The following is a 22993-nucleotide window of genomic DNA, read 5'->3' as shown; positions in this document are numbered from 1 at the left end:
TTCAGGCTAAACATCTTACTCCAAGAGTTGTAGCTCACTACAACAAGGAATAATTGATAAGATACATTTAAGATAAGCACATGACGTACAAGCTTGACAGGGTTAGATGAAGTATGGACAAGACCACAGAAATTCTGGCATGGACAATTTGGGCCGAATGACCTGTTTCTAAGTTACATACTACACTGCTCATATAATTGAAGAGAGGGAGCAGAGACTGTGTCAATTGGCAGGGAAAGTGGAGGTCTAATCAAATTACACAGCAGGAACTTATTAGAATTATTTACTTGTTTTCTTCCCACGGTTGGTCAGATTAAAAAGTTGGCTTGTTACTGAATAGCAAAATCTGCAATTCAAGGTAGCATCTGAGAGCAGTCCCCAGAAAATTAGCAATTCTGGCAGGGGAGTCGGCTTGGAACCCAGCAGCAAGATGAGAGATCGGGTGTTGGGGCGAGATTAGATTGTCAGGGTGAGAGATCTTGTAGCTTTGCTTGCATGGCTGAGGTTTGAAGAAGGAGGATATTTGCTCCTCTTGGCCCACAAACAGTGCCTAACGACCATTTACCTGCTGCACAAGACAGCTCTGGTCTAACTTTTAACTACCCAGTTTCCAGAACCTTGGGAAATCTGGTAAGGAGCTATTAAATTTAAATAGTTGGCAAAATCTGATGACTGCAGACTCACTAGCTTAATAAAATCACTAATATTCTGCTCCAAAGTGGAATACTCTACTCGCTCTAACCTGTCGTGATTAAACCGGAAGTAGGCATGTTCCAGCAGGTTAGGGTACCCTCCCACCTGTTTTGGGGCAGATTAAAATTTCCTCCGAAATAGGAACGGTACTTTATAAAATAACTTTGTTTGATATTCCCAGTAGAAATGTTATTTCACATAGCGTTACATTACAAGTGATTTCTGGAAGGTGTAATCTCATCATTATTCCACAAGTTTCCTGTAAGTGAACCAATTGGGCAGTTCTACTTCTAATCCCTTGTGCTCTTATGTGTGATCATTTCAGCTTACAGAGAACCGTATCTATTTGTAACTCATATCAACTCTGTGGAAGTTATTGAGATTCAGGGTCGCAATTCAGCTGGGTAAGTCCTGAATCAAATTGTTTGAGAAACCCATGTAAAATAACATTTTGAATTGGCTCATAACACATGGCATAACAGCTTTCAACAGGCTGAAGCATGCTGAATTATGTAACCACAGTATATTCCAGCCAGAGTGTTTGGTGAGGCATTATTTGATCTGAGTATTAGACATAGACTGAGCTTTTGCGATATATTTCTATACTAACAAATTCTGACCATGGAACTAACTAACTTGCCTTCCTTTAATCCTTTTACTGTATCTTATATCTCTGAAAGATTCCCTCATTTAGGTAGGAACCTAATTCTCCAAGACCGCATCTTCGATTTTAATAAATTCAAGTAGAACTTGCCCAGTATTGGTAACTTGGTGGGTCAATAACCAGATTTACAGTATAGGGCCGGATTCTCCGACCCCCCGCCAGGTCAGAGAATCGCCGGGAGGCGGCATGAATCCCCCCCCCCCCCCCGGCTGCCGAATTCTCCAGCGCCGGGGATTTGGCGGGGGCGGGAATCGCACGCGCCGGTCGGCAGCTGCTAGCAGCGCCCGCCCCGGCGATTCTCCGCCCCGCGATGGGCCAAGCGGCCACCCATTTGCGGCCGGACCCGCCGGCGTATGTTATGACAGGTACTTACCGGCAGGACCTGGCTCCTCCAGGGTCCTCGTGAGGGCGAGGGGGATCTGGCCCCAGGTGAGTGCCCCCATGGTGGCCTGGCCCGCTATTTAACTTTTGGAGTCCGCATATCATAGAATCATATCATTCTGGTAAATCTGATACATCAATCACACCTATCCCGAGGCAATTTATCCTTCCTAAAGTGTGTTGCCTGAAACTCCTCATAATAATCCAGGGCCTGAGCACATCGCCCGCAATTCCAGCAGCTCCAATGTCAATTTGCACACTAACAGGTGTTGAATGGCGCAAGACAGAACCTCCGTCCTCCCATGGAAGGAAGTCCCACCTTGGAGAGTTACCGGCCGACCTAATTTGTCAGCATCTCTCCAGCAATGTGGTTGACTCTTAAATGCCCTCTGATGTGGCCCAGCAAGCCACTCAGTTCAAGGGCAATCGGGGATGGGTAATAAATGCTGTCCCAGCCAAAGATACCCACATCCAGATTAATAAAATAAAAGCCCCTCCAGATACACTGCTGCAGGGGTTGGGAGGGCATTGCAGGAAGCTGCCTAGCATGGAGTTCTGGGAAACAGAAGACAGGTAAGTGGCAGGGGTCCTGGGTAGGCGAGGGAACAACTGGGGGGTTAAGATTAAGGGTGATGTGGAAATGGAGTCGTTTGGAGAGGAGGTGGTCCAGAGGTTCCCTGGCCTCTTTCCCGCCATCTCTCCCCCAACTCCCTCCAAATTGTCATATGCCCGTCAGCCTAAAAATTAAGGCTGGGCAGGAAAAGGCCGTTAAGTGGCCACCTAGGAACCTCAATTGGGACAAGTGCGGTTTTTCCGTCCGAGGCCCTACTACCCCTCAGTGTAAAATCACAAGTCTGAGTGGGAGTGAACCTGGAGGGAATCCTGTGCATGCAATTTCACATTCCAGCCATGCCTCAGAAACCTCCGGGGAGAGTGTAAAATTCTGGCCCAGATGTGGTCCAACCAATACGTTGTGTAGCTGAAGCAAAGCCCCCATAATCTTGTTTTGTTTTTGATTATTTTCTGACTTCTTCATAACATCTTTTGACTGGTATCTGTCTCAACAGATCTCCACCATTTCTAGCTTTTCACCTTTTAGAAAGTACGTTTCCAGATCCAAAATGGACAACCTCACAAATGCCTACATTGAAATCTGTTTCCCGCAGGTTTTTCCATTCACTTATTTTGTCAATATCTCTTAGTAATTTTATTCTGTAAAGAGCCTAATCAGAAGATGAGGTATTGTTCCTCTAGTTTGGGCTTCACTGCAACATTGCAGCAGGCTAAGGGCAGGCATTTGGGCATGAGAGCATGAAGGTGAGTTGAAAAGGTCAAATACAGGAAAGTCAGGGTTATGCTTGCAGACTGAGCGAAGTTGTTCCACAAAGCCATCACCAGTTTATGTTTCGTCTCCCCAATGAAGAGGAGACAGCATTGGGAGCATCGAATACAGTAAACCAAATTGAAAGAGATGCAAGTGTAACGCTGCTTCACCTGAAAGGAATGTTTGGGGCTTCCACAGTGAGGAGGAAGGGGGTCAATGTGTTGCCCCTTCTGAGATTTCTAGGGAAAGTGTCATAGAAAGCGGATGAGCAGTTCGGAATGATGGAGCGGACCATAGTGCCATGGAGGGAACAGTCCCTGTGGAATACCAATAGGTGAGGGTGAGATGTATTTGGTGGTGGCATCATGCTGGAGTTGGGGAAAATGGCAGAGGAGGATCCTTTGAATGCGGAGGCTGGTGGGGTTAATAGAGAGGAGGGGGACCCCTATCATGGTTCTGGGAGGAAAGGGTCATGGCAGAGATATGGGACATGAGTCGGACACAGTTGAGCACCCTGTCAACCAGAGTAAGGGTGTTAATTAAGATCAGGCCCCAATATTTGTTCGGATACTGGACAAGAACCCCAAACACTTTTTTAAAAAATTAATAAAACTGTGAGGAAAGGATACTTCGCTCCAGGAGTGATTTCACTGGCAAATAGGGATATGTTTTATTAAAAAAAACCGTAGTTAACACCAGATTAAAGTACATTAACGTCACAGAAAAATAGCTCACAATTAACAGTTAAACAATTCTTAGCAATGAAAGGAAACGCTTTAACTGATACCTTCTCTATCTCCAAATAAGCAAAACCATCACGGGTCAAAAACCATTTATAAAGAAAGTTAGCAAACACAGGGATACTTTCTTTCCTCTCGATAGACATTTCTTGGAAAGACTGCTCGGAGAGAGAAAGAAACCCTTTCAGACACCAACAAGTCTTGCTGCCTGCTACAGACCTGGCACCTCCTATTAACTACATCACCTTTATCCCACTCAGATTCCCTGACCTGCTTCCCTAAGTGTGAACGCAATGTCTCAAATTATATATTCTCCAGCAATGATTACCAGATTCCATTGGGCCTTCTATGAACACATGCATGGTTGGAATTAATGATGATCTCGATTTTACGACATCTTAATGGCACCTTTTACAGCCACCGAGTCTGGATACCTTAACCTAGATTCTTTAATACTATTGCAATATATGTCCCTGAACTCGGGCTTTTAAAAACATTACTGTAACAGATATAAAATACAACATATAAGATATTCCTACATTCATCACAAGGGGGAACCCTTGGTTGAGGAAAAAGGCAAACTTGTCAGAAGTGCTGTTTTGGAACATAGCACCATCAGAACATATGTGATAAAGGCAAAGAAACTGTGATAAAGGCAAAGAAACTGAGAAAGGGATGCAGTTCTTGCAGGAAGCAGGATGTGATAAGCTGTAGTCGAAGTAGCTGTGAGTGTCGGTGGGCTTATAACGAATGTTGGTGGTCAATCTGTCAACAGAAATTGAGACAGAGATCAAGGAAGGGAAGGGGTTCGGAGATAGACATATGAAGGTGATAGGGGTGGAAATTGGAAGAAAAATTGATAAATAATTCCAGAGGAGAGCATGAAGCGACACCAATACAGTCATTGATGTTACAGAAAAAGGGGGCAGCACGATGGCGCAGTGGATAGCACTGCTGCCTCACGGCACCGAGGTCCCAGGTTCGATCCCGGCTCTGGGTCACTGTCCGTGTGGAGTTTGCACATTCTCCCCGTGTTTGCGTGGGTTTCACCCCCACAACCCAAAGATGTGCAGGGTAGGTGGATTGGCCACACTAAATAGCCCCTTAATTGGAAAAATTAATTGGGTACTCAAAATTTATAATTTAAAAAAAAAGATATTACAGAAAAAGAGGTGTGGGAAGAGGCCTGAGTAGGACGGGAACAAGGAATGTTCCACATATACCCCACAAAAAGACAGGCATAACTGAGCCCATGTAGATACATATAACCACACCTTTTATTAATAATCATTTTTATTATTGTCATAGTAGGCTTACATTAACACTGCAATGAAGTTATTGTGAAAATTCCCTAGTTGCCACATTCCGCCACCTGTTCGGGTACACTGGGGGAGAATTCAGAATGTCCAATATACCTAACAAGCACATCTTTCGGGGCATCTGGGAGGAAACCAGAGCTACTGGAGGAAACCCATGTAAACACGGGGAAAACATGCAGACTCCGCACAGCCAGTGACCCAAGCGGGAATTGAACTTGGGACCCTTGCGCTGTGAAGCAATAGTGCTAACCATTGTGCTACAGGATGTAATACCAGTTAAAGGAGAAATTGTCAAGTGAGAGAACAAGTTTAGGCAGGCAGAGGAGAGTAATCGTGCATGGGGATTGTTTAGGCCTCTACTCAAGGAAGGAACAAAGAGCCGTTGAACCTTCTGGTGGGGTATGGGGTGTGAAGGGATTGGACATCCATAGTGAGGAGCAGATGGTTTGGGCCAAGAAACTGGAAATTGTTGATCTGACGTCGGGTTTCAGAGGAATTGTGAATGTAGGTGGGAAGACACTGGGCAAGGGGAGTGAGAACAGAGTCAAGATAGGAAGAAATGAGTTCTGTTGGGCAGGAAAAGGCTGATACGATAGGTCTACTGGGCAATACTGTCTGGACTTTGGGGAGGATGTAGAAGCGGGCTCTACGGTGTTGGGTCGATGAGGCTGAAAGCTGCGGAAGGAAGATCTCCAGAGGACATGAAGTCGGTGACAGTCTTGGAGACAATGGCTTGATGCTCAGTGGTGGGGTCATTGTTTGAGGGAGGCAGGAAGAAGTGTCTGAGAATGCCGCTCAGCCTCAGCATGATAGAGGTCGACATACCTGACTACAACAGCATTACCCTTGTTGACAGGTTTGATAAAGCCAGAGTTGGACCTGAGAGATTGGAGTGCAGCAAGTTCAGAAGGGGGCATGTTGAAGTGGGTGAAAAGGCCAGAGAAATTAAGACAGCCAATGTCACTCTGACAGTTCTCAAAAGATCCAAGAGCAGGTAGGAGGCCAGAAGGATGGATACAGGTAGAGGGAGAATATTTGAGCCGGATGAATGCATCCATTGAATGGGGCAGGATCATGCCCAAAGGAGTAAGTATGGAGCTGAAGGCAACAGAAAAGTTCAGCAATGTCCCAAGCCCGAAATTCATTGAGGTGAGGACATAAAGGGGTGGAACTGAGTCCTTTGCTGAGTACAGAGTGTTCAGCTACAGAAAGGGGAGGGTCAGAGTGCATAGTGAATACATGGCCAGGGCTGGGATTTGAAGAAAAGCTGGGTCCAGAGGGACTTGGTGTGGTGGGTTCCAGATGGGCATTGGTATCAGTAAGTTGGTATCCCCTATCCCAATGTGTCCTTGTTCCCAGTTCCAGCTCACTCTTCATCTCATCCGATGCCTTAACAAGGAACATTTTCTCTTCCTCTCAGATGTTAAGGAATTTATGGTACAACAACAGCCTTCTGGACTTAACATTAAGTTCAACAACTTCAGATCATGAACTCTCTCCTCCACACAGTCCACGGCCGCCACGCCGTATTCGCAACCGCTCAGACCGAACATCAACCGCGCGATCGGGAGCTCGGCCCATTGAGGGCTGAGCATCGCAGGAGGGTCTGCCGATGACGTGCCAATGCTGTTGCAACAGCGTGCGGCGCATGACACGATTATACCACTTCCGAGGGGGCAGAGCATGGCTGACCAGTGTCAAACCGGCACCGGCCCTGATTTGGGCGTCGGAATGGATTCTCTGCCCGATCACTGATTACAATATCGCTGTCGGGCAACGGAGAATCCCGTTCCTTCGTCTCGTGCCCATGACATCTTTGTCAAGTCTCACCGAGCTCCCACTTATCCCTGACCTATTTTGCTCCACTCTCTCTTAAACAATATAAAATCCATCACATTTCTCCCTCTCTTTAGCTCTGAAAAAGAGTCATGCGGACTTGAAACCGCAATCAATTCTGTTCCTCTCTCCACAGGTACTGTTAGACCTGATTAGTTTTTCCAGCATTTCCTGATTTCAAGAATCAATCTGGTTCATCAGGCAGAACCCACTGTTTGCATACTATGCTGGCTCACTCTGTTCAACTGAAGATTTCATGATGTTCAGTCGTCCTAGTATTAATTACAGACTCCGGCAATTTCTTAACAACAGATGTTAGGCTAACTGGTGTACAATTCCCTGGTTTCTCTCTCAATCTCTTAAGTAACAGGAGTGCAGTGCGCAACTTTCCACTCTAAAGGAATGATTTCTGAATCAAGAGAACTTTACAAATGTCCTAATGTTAATCTTGCAAAGTTTTCATTTACTTCCTTTATAACTGGGATGAAAACCATATGGTCCTGAGGATTTGTCACACTTTCATGCCACTATTTTATTCATTTCTGTTATTTTGTTTTATGTTACCGGTTCGGGGGAGGTGGGACTACTTCAAATTGAATGGTCTACACCTGGGCCGGACTGGAACCAATGTCCTTGGGGGTGCTTTTGCTAACGCTGTTGGAGAGGGTTTAAACTAATGTGGCAGGGGAATGGGAACCAAATGAGGAGGTTAGTGGACAGTAAGGAGGTAGTAACTAAAGCCTGTAAGGAACTCAATCATGAAGTCAGCGTGACTAAGGGGAAGAGTAGGCAGGGAGCAGATGATGAACGCAAAGGGACTGGTGGTATGAGGAGCATTTGTTTCAATGCGAGAACTGTCGTAGGTAAGGCAGGTGAACTTAGGGTTTGGATTAGTACCTGGGAGTATGATATTATTGCTATTACTGAGACTTGGTTGAGGGAAGGGCATGATTGGCAACTAAATATCCCAGGATATCGATGCTTCAGGTGGGATAGAGAGGGAGGTAAAAGGGGTGGAGGAGTTGCATTACTGGTCAGAGAGGATATCACAGCTTGCTGAAGGAGGGCACTATGGAGGACTCGAGCAGTGAGGCGATATGGGCAGAGCTCAGAAATAGGAAGGGTGCGGTAACAATGTTGGGGCTGTACTAGAGACCTCCCAACAGCGAGCGTGAGATAGAGGTACAAATATGTAAACAGATTATGGAAAGATGTAGGAGCAACAGGGTGGTGGTGATGGGAGATTTTAATTTTCCCAACATTGACTGGTATACACTTAATGTCAGAGGTCTAGATGGAGCAGAATTTGTAAGGAGCATCCAGGAGGGTTTTCTAGAGCAGTATGTAAATAGTCCAACTCGGGAAGGGGGCATACTGGACCTGGTGTTGGGGAATGAGCCTGGCCAGGTGGTTGAAGTTTCAGTCAGGGATTACTTTGGGAATAGCGATCACAATTCCGTAAGTTTTAGAATACTCATGGACAAAGACGAGAGTGATCCTAAAGGAAGAGTGCTAAATTCTAAGTGCTAAAGGAAGAGTGCTAAAAGGTTCTTTTTCGGAATGGCAGCCGGTGACCAGCGGTGTCCCACAGGGTTCAGTGTTGGGGCCGCAGCTGTTCACCATATATATTAATGATCTGGATGAAGGGACTGGGGGCATTCTAGCGAAGTTTGCCGATGATACAAAGTTAGGTGGTCAGGCAGGTAGTGCTGAGGAAGTGGGGAGGCTGCAGAAGGATCTAGACAGTTTGGGAGAGTGGTGCAGGAAATGGCTGATGCAATTCAACGTGAGAAAATATGAGGTCTTGCACTTTGGAAAAAAGAATCCAAGCATAGACTACTTTCTAAACGGTGAGAAAATTCATAATGCCATAGTACAAAGGGATCTGGGAGTGCTAGTCGAGGATTCCCTAAAGGTAAACATGCAGGTTGAATCTGTGATTAAGAAAGCGAATGCAATGTTGTCATTTATCTCAAGAGGGTTGGAATATAAAAGCAGCGATGTGCTACTGAGCCTTTATAAGGCTCTGGTTCGGCCCCATTTGGAGTACTGTGTCCAGTTTTGGGCCCCACATCTCAGGAAGGACATACTGGCACTGGAGCGTGTCCAGCGGAGATTCACACGGATGATCCCTGGAATGGCGGGTCTAACATATGATGAACGGCTGAGGATCCTGGGATTGTATTCATTGGAGTTTAGAAGGTTAAGGGGAGATCTAATAGAAACTTACAAGATAATACATGGCTTAGAAAGGGTGGACGCAAAGAAACTGTTTCCGTTAGGCGAGGAGACGAGGACCCGTGGGCACAGCCTTAGAATTAGAGGGGGTAAATTCAGAACAGAAATGCGGAGACATTTCTTCAGCCAGAGAGTGGTGGGCCTGTGGAATTCATTGCCGCGGAGTGCAGTGGAGGCCGGGACGCTAAATGGCTTCAAGGCAGAGATAGATAAATTCTTGATGTCGCGAGGAATTAAGGGCTACGGGGAGAATGCTGGTAGATGGAGTTGAAATGCCCATCAGCCATGATTGAATGGCGGAGTGGACTCGATGGGCCGAATGGCCTTACTTCCACTCCTATGTCTTATGGTCTTAAATTGGGGGAAGGCCAATTATACCAAAATTCGGCAGGAGCTGGGGAATGTGGATTGGGAGCAGCTGTTTAAGGGTAAATCCACATTTGATATGTGGGAGGCTTTTAAAGAGAGGTTGATTAGAGTGCAGAACAGACATGTCCCTATGAAAATGAGGGATAGAAATGGCAAGATTAGGGAACCATGGATGACAGGTGAAATTGTGAGATTAGCTAAGTGGAAAAAGGAAGCATACATAAGGTCTAGGCGACTGAAGACAGACGAAGCTTTGGAAGAATATCGGGAATGTAGGACCAATCTGAAACGAGGAATCAAGAGGGCTAAACGGGGTCATGAAATATCTTTAGCAAACAGGGCTAAGGAAAATCCCAAAGCCTTTTATTCATATATAAGGAGCAAGAGGGTAACTAGAGAAAGGGTTGGCCCACTCGAGGACAAAGGTGGAAAGTTATGCGTGGAGTCAGAGAAAATGGGTGAGATTCTTAACGAGTACTTTGCATCGGTATTCACCGAGGAGAGGGACATGACGGGTGTTGAAGTTAGGGATAGATGTTTGATTACTCTAGGTCAAGTCGGCATAAGGAGGGAGGATGTGTTGGGTATTCTAAAAGGCATTAAGGTGGACAAGTCCCCAGGTCCGGATGAGATCTATCCCAGGTTACTGAGGGAAGTGAGAGAGGAAATAGCTGGGGCCTTAACAGATATCTTCACAGCATCCTTGAACACGGGTGAGGTACCAGAGGACTGGAGAATTGCTAATGTCCCCTTGTTTAAGAAGGGTAGCAGGGATAATTCAGATAATTATAGACCGGTGAGCCTGACGTCAGTGGTAGGGAAGCTGCTGGAGAAGATACTGAGGGATAGGATCTATTCCCATTTGGAAGAAAATGGGCTTATCAGTGATAGGCAGCATGGTTTTGTGCAGGGAAGGTCATGACGTACCAACTTAATAGAAACCTTTGAGGAAGTGACAAAAGTTGATTGATGAGGGAACGGCTGTAGATGTCATATACATGACTTCAGTAAGGCGCTTGATAAGGTTCCCCATGGTAGGCTGATGGAGAAAGTGAAGTTGCATGGGGTCCAGGGTGTACTAGCTAGATGGATAAAGAACTGGCTGGGCAACAGGAGACAGAGAGTAGTAGTGGAAGGGAGTTTCTCAATGGAGAACTGTGACCAGTGTGTTCCACAGGGATCCGTGCTGGGACCACTGTTGTTTGTGATATACATAAATGATCTGGAGGAAGGTATAGGTGGTCTGATTAGCAAGTTTGCAGATGACACTTAAGATTGCTGGAGTAGCAGATAGTGAAGGGGACTGTCTGAGAATACAGCAGAATATAGATAGATTGGAGAGTTGGGCAGAGAAATGGCAGATGGAGTTCAATCCGGGCAAATGCAAGGTGATGCATTTTGGAAGATCCAATTCAAGAGCCAACTATACGGTAAATGAAAAAGCCCTGGTGAAAATTGATGTACAGAGAGATCTGGGTGTTCAGGTCCATTGTACCCTGAAGGTGGTGACAGGTCAATAGAGTGGTCAAGAAGCCATACGACATGCTTTCCTTCATCGGAAGGGGTATTGAGTACAAAAGTTGGCAGGTCATGTTACAGTTGTATAAAACTTTGGTTGGGCCACATTTGGAATATTGCATGCAGTTCTGGTCACCACATTACCAAAAGGATGTGGATGCTTTGGAGAGGGTGCAGAGGAGGTTCACCAGAATGTTGCCTGGTATGGAGGGCGTTAGCTATGAAAAAATAAAAAAAATGAAAATCGCTTATTGTCACAAGTAGGCTTCAATGAAGTTATTGTGAAAAACCCCTAGTCGCCACATTCCGGCGCCTGTCCGGGGAGGCTGGTACGGGAATCGAACCGTGCTGCTGGTCTGCTTTAAAAGCCAGCGATTTAGCCCAGTGAGCTAAACCAGCCCCGAGGTTGAGTAGATTAGGATTATTTTCATTAGAAAGACAGAGGTTGAGGGGGGACCCCCATTGAGGTCTGAAAAATCATGAGGTATAGACAGGGTGGATAGCAAGAAGCTTTTTCCCCCAGAGTGGGGGTCTCAATTACTAGGGGTCACGAGTTCAAGGTGAGAGGAGAAAAGTTTCAGGGAGATATACGTGGAAAGTTCTTTACCCAGAGGGTGGTGGATGCCTGGAACGCATCGCTGGCGAAGGTGGTAGAGGCGGGCACGATAGCGCCATTTAAGATGTATCTGGACAGATACATGAATGGGCAGGGAGCAGAGGGATACAGATCCTTAGAAAATAGGCAACAGTTTTAGATAGAGGATCTGGATCGGCGCAGGCTTGGAGGGCCGAAGGGCCTGTTCCTGTGCTGTAATTTTTTTTTGTTCTTTTCTTTGTTAATTTATGTAAATCTCTGACCCAGATTCTATACTAATTACTTTGTGATATCTAGCATGCTGACCTATTCCTCTACTAATGATGCAAAGAAATTGTATAGCATGTCTGTCATTTCCTTATTTTCATTGACAAGATCACCGTTATCAGCTTTAAGGAGCCCACATTGCTCCTAACCACCTTTTTTTTCCTAATGTAGTTGTAAAGATTTTGTGCTGTTTTTGATATCCCTTGCAAGTTTCTTTTCATACTCTTTTTGTAGAAAATCAGAAATTCATAGTATGATCAGACAAGGTCAACATTTCATTAAAGGGAAATCAAGTGTAACAGATATATTGGAGTGTTTTTGAAAATGTAACTAGATAAACTAAGATAAAGGGGAGCCAGTTGATGTGGTATACTTGGTTTTCGGTAAGGTGCCAAATAGAGGATTGACAAGCAACACAAGGGCTTATGAAGTTGGGTAATATGTTAACATTGGTTAAGGAACTGGAAGCAGAGAGTTGAACAAGGCATTTTCAAGTTGGTAAACTGTAACTAGTGAAATGAAGCAAGGATAAGCAGAGGGGCCTCAGCTTTTTTGGGCAAATAGACTGAGAGCAATGCATCTAATTTTGTTGACAATAGAAAGCTAGGTGGGAATGTAATTGAACATCCAGAGCTATTCAGTATTTAGGAAGGACAGACAAAGAGGAAAAGGTGTTGGGGTTGCAATGCTGGTAAAAGAGGAAAAAAATGCAACCATGAGGTAGAATATTAGCTCCGATGATGTGGAATTTGTATGGGTAGTGTTGAGAAACACCAAGGGTCAAAATGTTAGTGGGGGTTGTATATAGACCCCCAAACTGTTGGGGTTGGTATTATACAGAAAATTAATGATGCATGCAATAAAGGAACATCTTAATTATGGATTACTTTAACTGCTTTTAGATTGGGCAATTCAAATTAGTAACAATACTGTAGAGGAGGACTTACTAGAGTGTATACGGGGGGTGGGGAGGGGTTACTAGACTATAAGTTGAGGGACCAACCAGAAAATAGGCTATCCAAGACTGGATATTGTGTAATGAGAAAGGAATAATTGGCCATCTAGTTGTGCGAGGCCCCTTTTGGATCAGTGACCATAATTCGGTGACCTTTACGTTAGTGATGGAAAGGGATAAATATACCCCGCAAGGCAAGAGTTATAGCTGGGGGAAGGGCAATTATGATGCCATTAGACATGACTTAGGATGTGTAGGTTGGAGAAGTAGGCTGCAAGGGTTGGACACACTGGATATGTGGAGCTTGTTCAAGGAACAGCTATTGCATGTTCTTGATAAGTACGTACCAGTCAGGCAGGGAGGAAGGGGTCGAGCGAGGGAACCGTGGTTTACCAAAGAAGTGGAATCTCTTGTTAAGAGGAAGAAGGAGGCCTATGTGAAGATGAGGCGTGAAGTTTCAGTTGGGGCGCTTGATAGTTACAAGGAAGCGAGGAAGGATCTAAAGAGAGAGCTAGGACGAGCAAGAAGGGGACATGAGAAGTCTTTGGCAGGTAGGATCAAGGAAAACCCAAAAGCTTTCTATAGGTATGTCAGGAATAAAAGAATGACTAGGGTAAGAGTAGGGCCAGTCAAGGACAGTGGTGGGAAGTTGTGTGTGGAGGCTGAGGAGATAAGCGAGATACTAAATGAATACTTTTCGTCAGTATTCACTCAAGAAAAAGATAATGTTGTGGAGGAGAATGCTGAGACCCAGGCTATTAGAATAGATGGCATTGAGGTGCGTAGGGAAGAGGTGTTGGCAATTCTGGACAAGGTGAAAATAGATAAGTCCCCAGGGCCTGATGGGATTTATCCTAGGATTCTCTGGGAAGCCAGGGAAGAGATTGCTGAGCCTTTGGCTTTGATTTTTATGTCATCATTGGCTACAGGAATAGTGCCAGAGGACTGGAGGATAGCAAATGTGGTCCCTTTGTTCAAGAAGGGGAGTAGAGATAACCCCGGTAACTATAGGCCGGTGAGCCTCACGTCTGTTGTGGGTAAAGTCTTGGAGAGGATTATAAGAGATACGATTTATAATCATCTAGATAGGAATAATATGATTAGGGATAGTCAGCATGGTTTTGTGAAGGGTAGGTCATGCCTCACAAACATTATCGAGTTCTTTGAGAAGGTGACTGAACAGGTAGACGAGGGTAGAGCAGTTGATGTGGTGTATATGGATTTCAGTAAAACGTTTGATAAGGTTCCCCACGGTCGTCTATTGCAGAAAATACGGAGGCTGGGGATTGAGGGTGATTTAGAGATGTGGATCAGAAATTGGCTAGTTGAAAGAAGACAGAGAGTGGTGGTTGATGGCAAATGTTCAGAATGGAGTTCAGTTACGAGTGGCGTACCACAAGGATCTGTTCTGGGGCCGTTGCTGTTTGTCATTTTTATAAATGACCTAGAGGAGGGCACAGAAGGTTGGGTGAGTAAATCTGCAGACGACACTAAAGTCGGTGGAGTTGTAGACCGTGTGGAAGGATGTTGCAGGTTACAGAGGGACATAGATAAGCTGCAGAGCTGGGCTGAGAGGTGGCAAATGGAGTTTAATGTAGAGAAGTGTGAGGTGATTCACTTTGGAAAGAATAACAGGAATGCGGAATATTTGGCTAATGGTAAGATTCTTAGCAGTGTGGATGAGCAGAGGGATCTCGGTGTCCATGTACATAGATCCCTGAAAGTTGCCACCCAGGTTGATAGGGTTGTGAAGAAGGCCTATGGTGTGTTGGCCTTTATTGGTAGAGGGATTGAGTTCCGGAGCCATGAGGTCATGTTGCAGCTGCACAAAACTCTGGTACGGCCGCATTTGGAGTATTGCGTACAGTTCTGGTCGCCTCATTATAGGAAGGACGTGGAAGCTTTGGAACGGGTGCAGAGGAGATTTACCAGGATGTTGCCTGGCATGGAGGGAAAATCTTATGAGGAAAGGCTGATGGACTTGAGGTTGTTTTCGTTAGAGAGAAGAAGGTTAAGAGGTGACTTAATAGAGGCATACAAAATGATCAGAGGGTTAGATAGGGTGGACAGTGAGAGCCTTCTCCCGCGGATGGAGGTGGCTAGCACGAGGGGACATAGCCTTAAATTGAGGGGTAATAGATATAGGACAGACGTCAGAGGTAGGTTTTTTATGCAAAGAGTGGTGAGGCCGTGGAATGCCCTACCTGCAACAGTAGTGAACTCGCCAACATTGAGGACATTTAAAAGTTTATTGGATAAGCATATGGATGATAATGGCATAGTGTAGGTTAGATGGCCTTTAGTTTTTGACTTCCCATGTCGGTGCAACATCATGGGCCGAAGGGCCTGTACTGCGCTGTATCGTTCTATGTTCTATGATAGAATTCTTCATCAAAATGGAGTGATGTAATTGATTCTGAGACTAGGATCCTGAATCTAAATAAAGGCGGTATGAGGTGCAAGTCGGCTATGATGGATTGGGGAATGTTACTTAAAGGGATGAAGGTGGACAGGCAATAGCAAACATTTAGATGATGCACAGGTGAACTACAACAATTATTCATTCCTGTCTGGCACACAAATAGAATGAAAAAGGTGGCCAAATCATGGATTTGGATGGGGCAGGTTGATCCCGCAAGAGGCCTCTTCTGGGATTCCCAATGACTGATGGAACACTTTGCAAGAATATTCATGAAGCTGTTAGGGAAAGATGAAGATAACACCCACTTCGAGTTGGATAAGGCCCGTGGTCGCTTTAAGGATAACGAGCTGCTACAGGCAACAATAGTCTGCCTTGGCAGCTATAGAGCAGAGGAGAATGTCTTGAGATGAAACAAGCAGAACTGGGAGGTGAGGTGGGAAGACGTGGTATTCGTACATACCAGGAGGTGGAAGAGCTCCACAAGAGTGGTGTATGGTTCAGGCTAGTCTGGCAAGCAAGGACAGGCTAGTGAACAGGAGTGAGATGGAGGGGAGGGGCTGGGGTTGACCAAACTGGCCCAATAAAAATAACCATGAAACCAGTAGAGTGATGTAAAAACTCACCTGGTTTACTGCTGTCCTTAAGGGGAGTGAAGCAGCTCCTCTGTTTGACTTGTCTAAATATATTTCCTGTTACAGAACATATGGTTGGCCCTTGGTGCCCTTTGAATGGGCTATCAAATTATACATATATAAAGAGAATTGATAGGGCAATGCAAAAAAAATGCCATGCTAGTGCCATGTGAGCGTCCCTTTAAGAAAGGTTTTTGTCTTGTCATGTGGCTACAATGATGTCAATGTGTGGGTGGAACTTGGCTGTGGTTGTGAGGTGTTTTGGTTTCAGTTTCATTTTATTTGTTTTGGAGTGCAGAGGAGGAAAGAAATGTTTTTTCCCTGTCTTTCTCTATTTTCATTTTTAAAACTGTTCCAGTAAAATAACATTGGTTGGGGCCACCTGCCTTTGTATCTTAAAAGATATAGCTTGCTTTCCGGGAGGAGTTTGAATCTGCTGATCGAGACTAGATCAAAATCTTAGGAAAAGGACCATTCAAGTGCGAATGCAGTGTGCTGGGCCACGCCCTTGAATAGGGTTTTTGGTTTATTGGATTTTGTTCTTGCATTGGAACAGTTAAGGGGGAATTCATTAAGTGTTATATACCGATTACTGTAGCTGTGTGGTGTCTGAAAGCTGGTCTTCTGTCAACACAATCGCAAGAAATCCTATACGGTAACAACACTCTTATTTTGTTTTATAGTGTCCAAAGTCGTGCTCACTTGGACATCCCGAATCCCAGGTATCTTGGTCCTGCAATCTCATCTGGAGCCATTTACATGGCCTCGTCCTATCAGAATAAACAGCGAATCATCTGTTGTAAAGGAAACTTGGTGAAGGAAGCAAGCAGTGATCAGCAGTGTGCAATCACCAGCCGCAGGTAAATAAAATGTTACCAAGTAATCTTTGGTCAAATTACGGTGGTCAAGTTTACACTGAAACTCTTGAGAAATTTAAATGTTCTTAATTCAAAATGGCTACCCGTGGGCAATTTTTCAGGTTAAATGAAGACCTGATACCCAGACAAGTACTTCTGAAAAGAATCATTAATTCAACTGTCTAAAATAATTTACCACTTTAAGATTTAACTTATTTCCTAACATTCTAAAAGTTGAGTTAATGTGTTCTGATAAAAGCTTTAGAATGTTAGCCTGGCTTTAATCTATACAGACATGAACAGACCTGGTATGTTTCCAGTATTTTTCTGTTTTTATATCATTTGGACCGTGAAGATGCTTGGTATGTCAGTCCTATAGGGGCTGCTCCAGTGAAATGACAGCTGACCGCAGCACATCTCACTGGGACTTCACTGGCCTGATTATCAACTAGTCTGTGCAAGATCAGAACTGAACAGGTTTACCCAGGCCAGCATCAGCAAAATGCCTCCCCATCCAGAGCAGGACGGCACCACATGTTGCCCAAGGGTCTGTGCTGTGAACTCAAGGCATCAACCCTTTGAGGCCAGAAGCAACTATCCTGCTATCATTTACCAGAGATTCTAAAACAAGTTGCTGGAATACTCTGGCTGAACTGCTACTGGCAATCCAGCCATTGATTATTCAATCAGAATATACTTGGGAGCTATCCCTAATCTACCTAATCTAAAAATAGGCTAAAATAGCATGGTGCTAGGGATGTTGGGAGGTTGAGGAGTGTAACTCCTTTGGGAAGTTTGACCTAATCTGGGCACAGGTGTGCCACTCAGTGGCAACCACTATGTGCTATGACATTGTATCAAAACACAGCAGCCAGATTCCAAAATATTGAAGGAAAAATAATTTTAGCAGTAAGAAATGAAAATAAAAGGGAGTTAAATAACTGAGAAAATCTTAAATAACTGAGAAAGAAATGAAATCTCAAAACTGATGCCGCTTTTTTAATGATTTTCTGCCAGGTAGCTTGAGTAGTGGGCTAAACAGCTGGCTTATAATGCAGAAAAAGGCCAGCAAGCGCGGGTTCAATTCCCGTACCGGCCTCCCCGAACAGGTGCCGGAATGTGGCGACTAGGGGCTTTTCACAGTAACTTCATTGAAGTCCACTTGTGGCAATAAGCAATTATTATTATTATCATGGAATCCCTACAGTGCAGAAGGAGGCCATTCAGCCTGTCGAGTCGCTACTGACCCTCTGAAAGAGCACCCTACATAGGCCCACTCCCACCCGCCCTATCCTGCAACCCCATAACCCCAACTAACCTTTGGACGTTGTTATGGGAGCGGCGTTTTCAGAACCCCAAAATGTATCATGGAGTTCAACCAAGCTCTCCCTTTAATGTATTGTTGCTTTTGAAGCACACGGCTTGGTCTCCAGGTGTGGTATTACAATTATGGACACGTGGGTTTTTAAACACAAAACAATGTTTATTCCATGAATTCAACTTAACCTTTTTAAATAAACATTGGACCCCTTAACACCCCTTCAAAGATAACCCCGAAAATAATACAACACTAAATAATCCCTCAAAATGTTCCTTCAAACCTCCAAAAGACTTAACACATTTAAACAGAAACACATCAGGTTAAAGACATTACTATTATGAGTTTAAATCACCCAAATGATTCAGAGATAGTCCTTTGTGGCAGAGATCACAGCAGATCCAGCTCACTGCAAACACAGGCACACCCAAGCTCTTTTCCTCAAAACTGACTTTTCCTTTCAAACAGCTCACAGAAAACCAGCCAGGCACTTTTCAGCTGCTCTCTCAAACTGAAACTATACACTGCAAAATGGCTGAGCTAAAAACCCAGCTCCACCCACACTCTGACATCACTTCAGTAATATGAGCTGCTTCGTTTCTTAAAGGTACATTGCGTAAACATCCATTTCTTAAAGGTACTCTCACATGACAACAATTTAGGCAACCTTTGGACACTAAGGGGCAATTCAGCATGTCCAGTCCACCTAACCTGCACATCTGTGTGACTGTGGGAGGAAACTTGAGTATCCGGAGGAAACCCACGCAGATACTGAGAGAAAGTGCAAACTCCACACTGTCACCGAAGGCTGGAATTGAACCCAAATCCCTGGCACTGTGACACAGCAGCGCTAACCATTGTGCCGCCCTATGTAACAAAATAAAGGTTTTCAATCCTTGCATCTTTAATGCTTTGAGAGTTATATAAAAATGTCATCAAACATAAAAGAAAATAAGGATTCCTACAACAATCACAACAACTATTTATAATGTAATTAAAAGTCCCGAGACTCTTTAAGTGTTTTATAAAGCAAATTTTGACACTGAGTACATCAGGCGATATTGGGGGAGATGACCAAAGGTTGGCCAGAGAGGTAACTTTTAAGGAGTCACTTAAAGGCACAAAGTGGTAGTGAGATGAAGACGTTTAGAGAGCCAGTTCCAAATAGAACATAGAACATTACAGCGCAGTACAGGCCCTTCGGCCCACGATGTTGCACCGTCCTGTGAAACCCTTCTAAAGTCCCTCTACACTATTCCCTTATCGTCCATATGCCTATCCAATGACCATTTGAATGTGTTTAGTGTTGGCGAGTCCACTACTGTTGCAGGCAGGGCATTCCACGCCTTTACTACTCTTTGAGTAAAGAACCTACCTCTGACATCTGTCCTATATCTATCTCCCCTCAATTTAAAGCTCTGTCCCCTCGTGCTGGACATCAACATCCGAGGAAAAAGGCTCTCGATGTCCACCCTATCTAATCCTATGATCATCTTGTATGCCTCAATTAAGTTCGGCGGCTGAAGGGACGGCCAGCAATGGTACGGTGATTTAAGATCAGGAATACTCGGGAGGCCAGAATTAGAGGAGAATACATATCTCAGAAAAATGTGTGGCTGGAGGAGATTAAAGTTATGGAGGGGTTTGGAAACGAGGATGAGAATTTTAAAATTGAGGTGTTGTATAACTTGCAAAATTCCACCAACTGTTCTGGCTTGAGACAATTCACACCTCTTTAACCTGGGGTTACCCCTCTCTCTGGATCTGTAATGATTTGATTACCTGCAAATTCTCGCATTCCAAGCATTGTCCGGCATCGCTGACTTTGTCTATATAAATGCTTCTGGATCATACCTCTCCAGTCACCTGAAGAAGGAGCTGCGCTCCAAAAGCTCGTGTTTGAAACAAACCTGTTGGACTTTAACCTGGTGTTGTAAGACTTCTTACTGTATAACTTGAAGGCAGCGATATCAAGGGTGATGGGTAAATGGGACTTGATGCGAGTAAGGACATGGGCAGCAGGGCTTTGGAAAACTTCAAATTTATAGGGTGTAGAATGTGGGATGCTGGCTAGTAGTCTGTTGGAATACACCAGTCCAGAGCTAACAAAAATGTCATTGGTATAAAGCTATGCACATTTTGCTAATTGCACAGAAATATATCTATTGTTAGAAATTTAGTAAACTCTTAGATTCTTTTTTTGAAATACATTTCGAGTACCCAATTATTTTTTTCCAATTAAAGGGCAATTTAGTGTGGCCAATCCATGTAATCTGCACATCTTTGGGTTATAGGGGTGAAACCCATGCAGACACAGGAAGAACGTGCAAACTCTACACGTACAGTGACCCGGGGCCGAGATCGAACCCGGGTCCTGAGCGCCATAAGCAACGGTGCTAAACACTGTGCTGCCCAACCCCTTAGATTCTCAACCAGTACGCCTGAGTTCAGATTTTGGTTTTGCCTGACAGCTGAATTTGCATGCTATCTTAGCCTATTTTTAGATTAGGTAGATTAGGGATAGCTCCCAAGTATATTCTGATTGAATAATCAATGGCTGGATTGCCAGTAACAGTTCAGCCAGAGTATCCCAGCAACTTGTTTTAAAATCTATGGTAAATGAAAAAAATATGGGCAGCACGGTAGCATTGTGGATAGCACAATCGCTTCACAGCTCCAGGCTCCCAGGTTCGATTCCGGCTTGGGTCACTGTCTGTGTGGAGTCTGCACATCCTCCTCGTGTGTGCGTGGGTTTCCTCCGGGTGCTCCGGTTTCCTCCCACAGTCCAAAGATGTGCAGGTTAGGTGGATTGGCCATGATAAATTGCCCTTAGTGTCCAAAATTGCCCTTAGTGTTGGGTGGGGTTACTGGGTTATGGGGATAGGGTGGAGGTGTTGACCTTGGGTAGGGTGCTCTTTCCAAGAGCCGGTGCAGACTCAATGGGCTGAATGGCCTCCTTCTGCACTGTAAATTCTATGTAAAACTATGTACAATGCATACTATGAAAGCAGGATAGTTACTTCTGGCCTCAAAGGGTTGATGCCTCCTGCTTTATGGTTCTCTTGCTGGGATTATTAACTTTCCTGCTGCCTGTACTTCTATATGTACCCATTCTGCCCTTGGCTGTGTAGTCAGTTTCTGGGTCAAAGTTCATTTTAAAAGGGTCCATCAATTACTATAAAACTGTATAAAGCATGTTCTCCATCTCTAATGATTGCAGCAGTAATCGAGGTATGTGCAGTGCATATTCTCTTTTTTTAGGTCTCCTTCCCACAACATGGACCCTGTTCCACCAACAGCAAACCTGACGTGAGTGAGCAGATACTAACTGCTTGTTTGTGTCAAAACACGCACCTGTCATGTTTGTACCTTCAATTGTCCTGTGCTGTCTACGATCATCTCGTACACGTCAACGTTGAATTTCCTGTCTTTGGAAGTATTTGTGCACTGAATGTTTACTCCATAATGCTTCAGTTACTTGTGATTACACAGCAGTAGGAACTTTTTGATGCTTTAAAAGCTTTCTCTCCCCATGCCAATCTTGTCCTCATTGGAGGGCCGCATGGCCTGCCTTTGCATCACAAGACAAAATATTCTGCCCAACATCTGAGTCGGAATGGCGTAAGTTCAAGTTTTCCTCCAAGACATGGGCAGAATCTAGGGTGACGTTACAGTGCAGCATTGAGCAGTGCTAATTGGCAAAGGTGGATCTTTCCGGTGAGATGGTAAAATTAAATACTGTTTGATGAACCATCAATCGAACGCGAGATGAGTTGCTGTACAAAAGTTAGGCTTTAATAAGCTAGAAGTTAGCCCTGCAGTCGACTATAGTAAATGGACGACCGCCGGGCGTTCTGGGTATTTATACCTCACTCTGGAGGCGGGGTTAACTCAGCCTCTCGACCAATCGGAGAGCCGTCACATGACTGGTCTCAACCAATCGGTCGAGAGGCACATGACCGACCAGGGCCAATGGTAAGCCAGTGTTCTGCACCAATGGCAGACAGCTATGCAAATCATACCACCACACTGTTCAAATGGGTGTAAAAGATCCCACGGCACAATTCTAGGAAGACCAGGAGTTCTCAGTTTCCTGGTCAACATTCATTCCTCAAACTTCAAGATATTAACAGAAAAAGACGGAGGTGCAATTTAAAGTCCAAAAAACAGAGTCCTGTTTTGGGCCGACAAGCGGGATGTTTCTCGGCTGCTGCAGTGCCGAGAATAAACCTATCAAACGGGACTTTTTTCACCTCTGAGAGGAAAGTCCCGCCGAGGCAGCACTTAACTTAATTTCCTGCACTGCCACCCTGATGTCTAAACACCCTACCCCTCCCACTGCAGCCTTCGGACCACCGCAACTCCACCCCTCACCCCACCTCATAAGGGCAAGGCAGCCCCAGGCCTGAACACTGGCACGGACAACCAGAGTGGCACTGCAGGAATTCCAGGATACCACCCTGCCCAGAGCCCAATCACCCGGGGGCCTCCAATGACCTGGAAACCCCCAGATGCCGTTACACCTGGTCCAAGCTGAATGGCTAGGTCTCCCAGGCGCAGGCGCTCATCCCCGGAAGCTGGGAGAATCCGTTGCAGTTATTTTTAAGTGCAGTCACTTAAATATGTAAATCTGGACCCAGCCCAGCGAGGGGAAGATCCAGATCGCGAGATCTTGCAAGGTGTTCTGAACATCGCAAATCTCACGGGAAGCCTCCTCGCTTTATCGAGTCCGGTGCATCGTGGCCATCCAATTGCGCCTAGGGTAGATCACGATAAACCATTTCTACTGGTTGAAGATTCTAAAACTAGGGGGCGTAAAATTTGGGCTAGACTATTCAGGAGAGATGTTCGGAAGAACTTCTTCA

At 44.9% G+C, this 22993-nt stretch overlaps 1 protein-coding gene across 4 annotated transcripts in view; it reads left to right on the top strand.

Moving 5' to 3' along the window:
* Nucleotides 1-22993, top strand: part of cita (citron rho-interacting serine/threonine kinase a) — a 278500-nt gene that overhangs the window by 246172 nt on the left and 9335 nt on the right. For 3 of the 4 annotated variants that reach the window (XM_038792114.1, XM_038792104.1, XM_038792094.1), the window contains exons 46-47: nt 1019-1097; nt 16637-16813. In XM_038792114.1, the coding sequence (XP_038648042.1) occupies nt 1019-1097; nt 16637-16813 (256 nt within the window). Of the gene's footprint in view, nt 1-1018; nt 1098-16636; nt 16814-21389; nt 21438-22993 lie in introns of all 4 variants that reach the window. The other variant, XM_038792084.1, reaches the window with a different exon arrangement.

This window comes from Scyliorhinus canicula, chromosome 1 (genome assembly GCF_902713615.1).
Source record: "Scyliorhinus canicula chromosome 1, sScyCan1.1, whole genome shotgun sequence".
NCBI classification, from domain to species: domain Eukaryota; kingdom Metazoa; phylum Chordata; class Chondrichthyes; order Carcharhiniformes; family Scyliorhinidae; genus Scyliorhinus; species Scyliorhinus canicula.
Note: the sequence above shows the minus strand (reverse complement) of the source record. Positions and strands in the feature narration are given on the sequence as shown.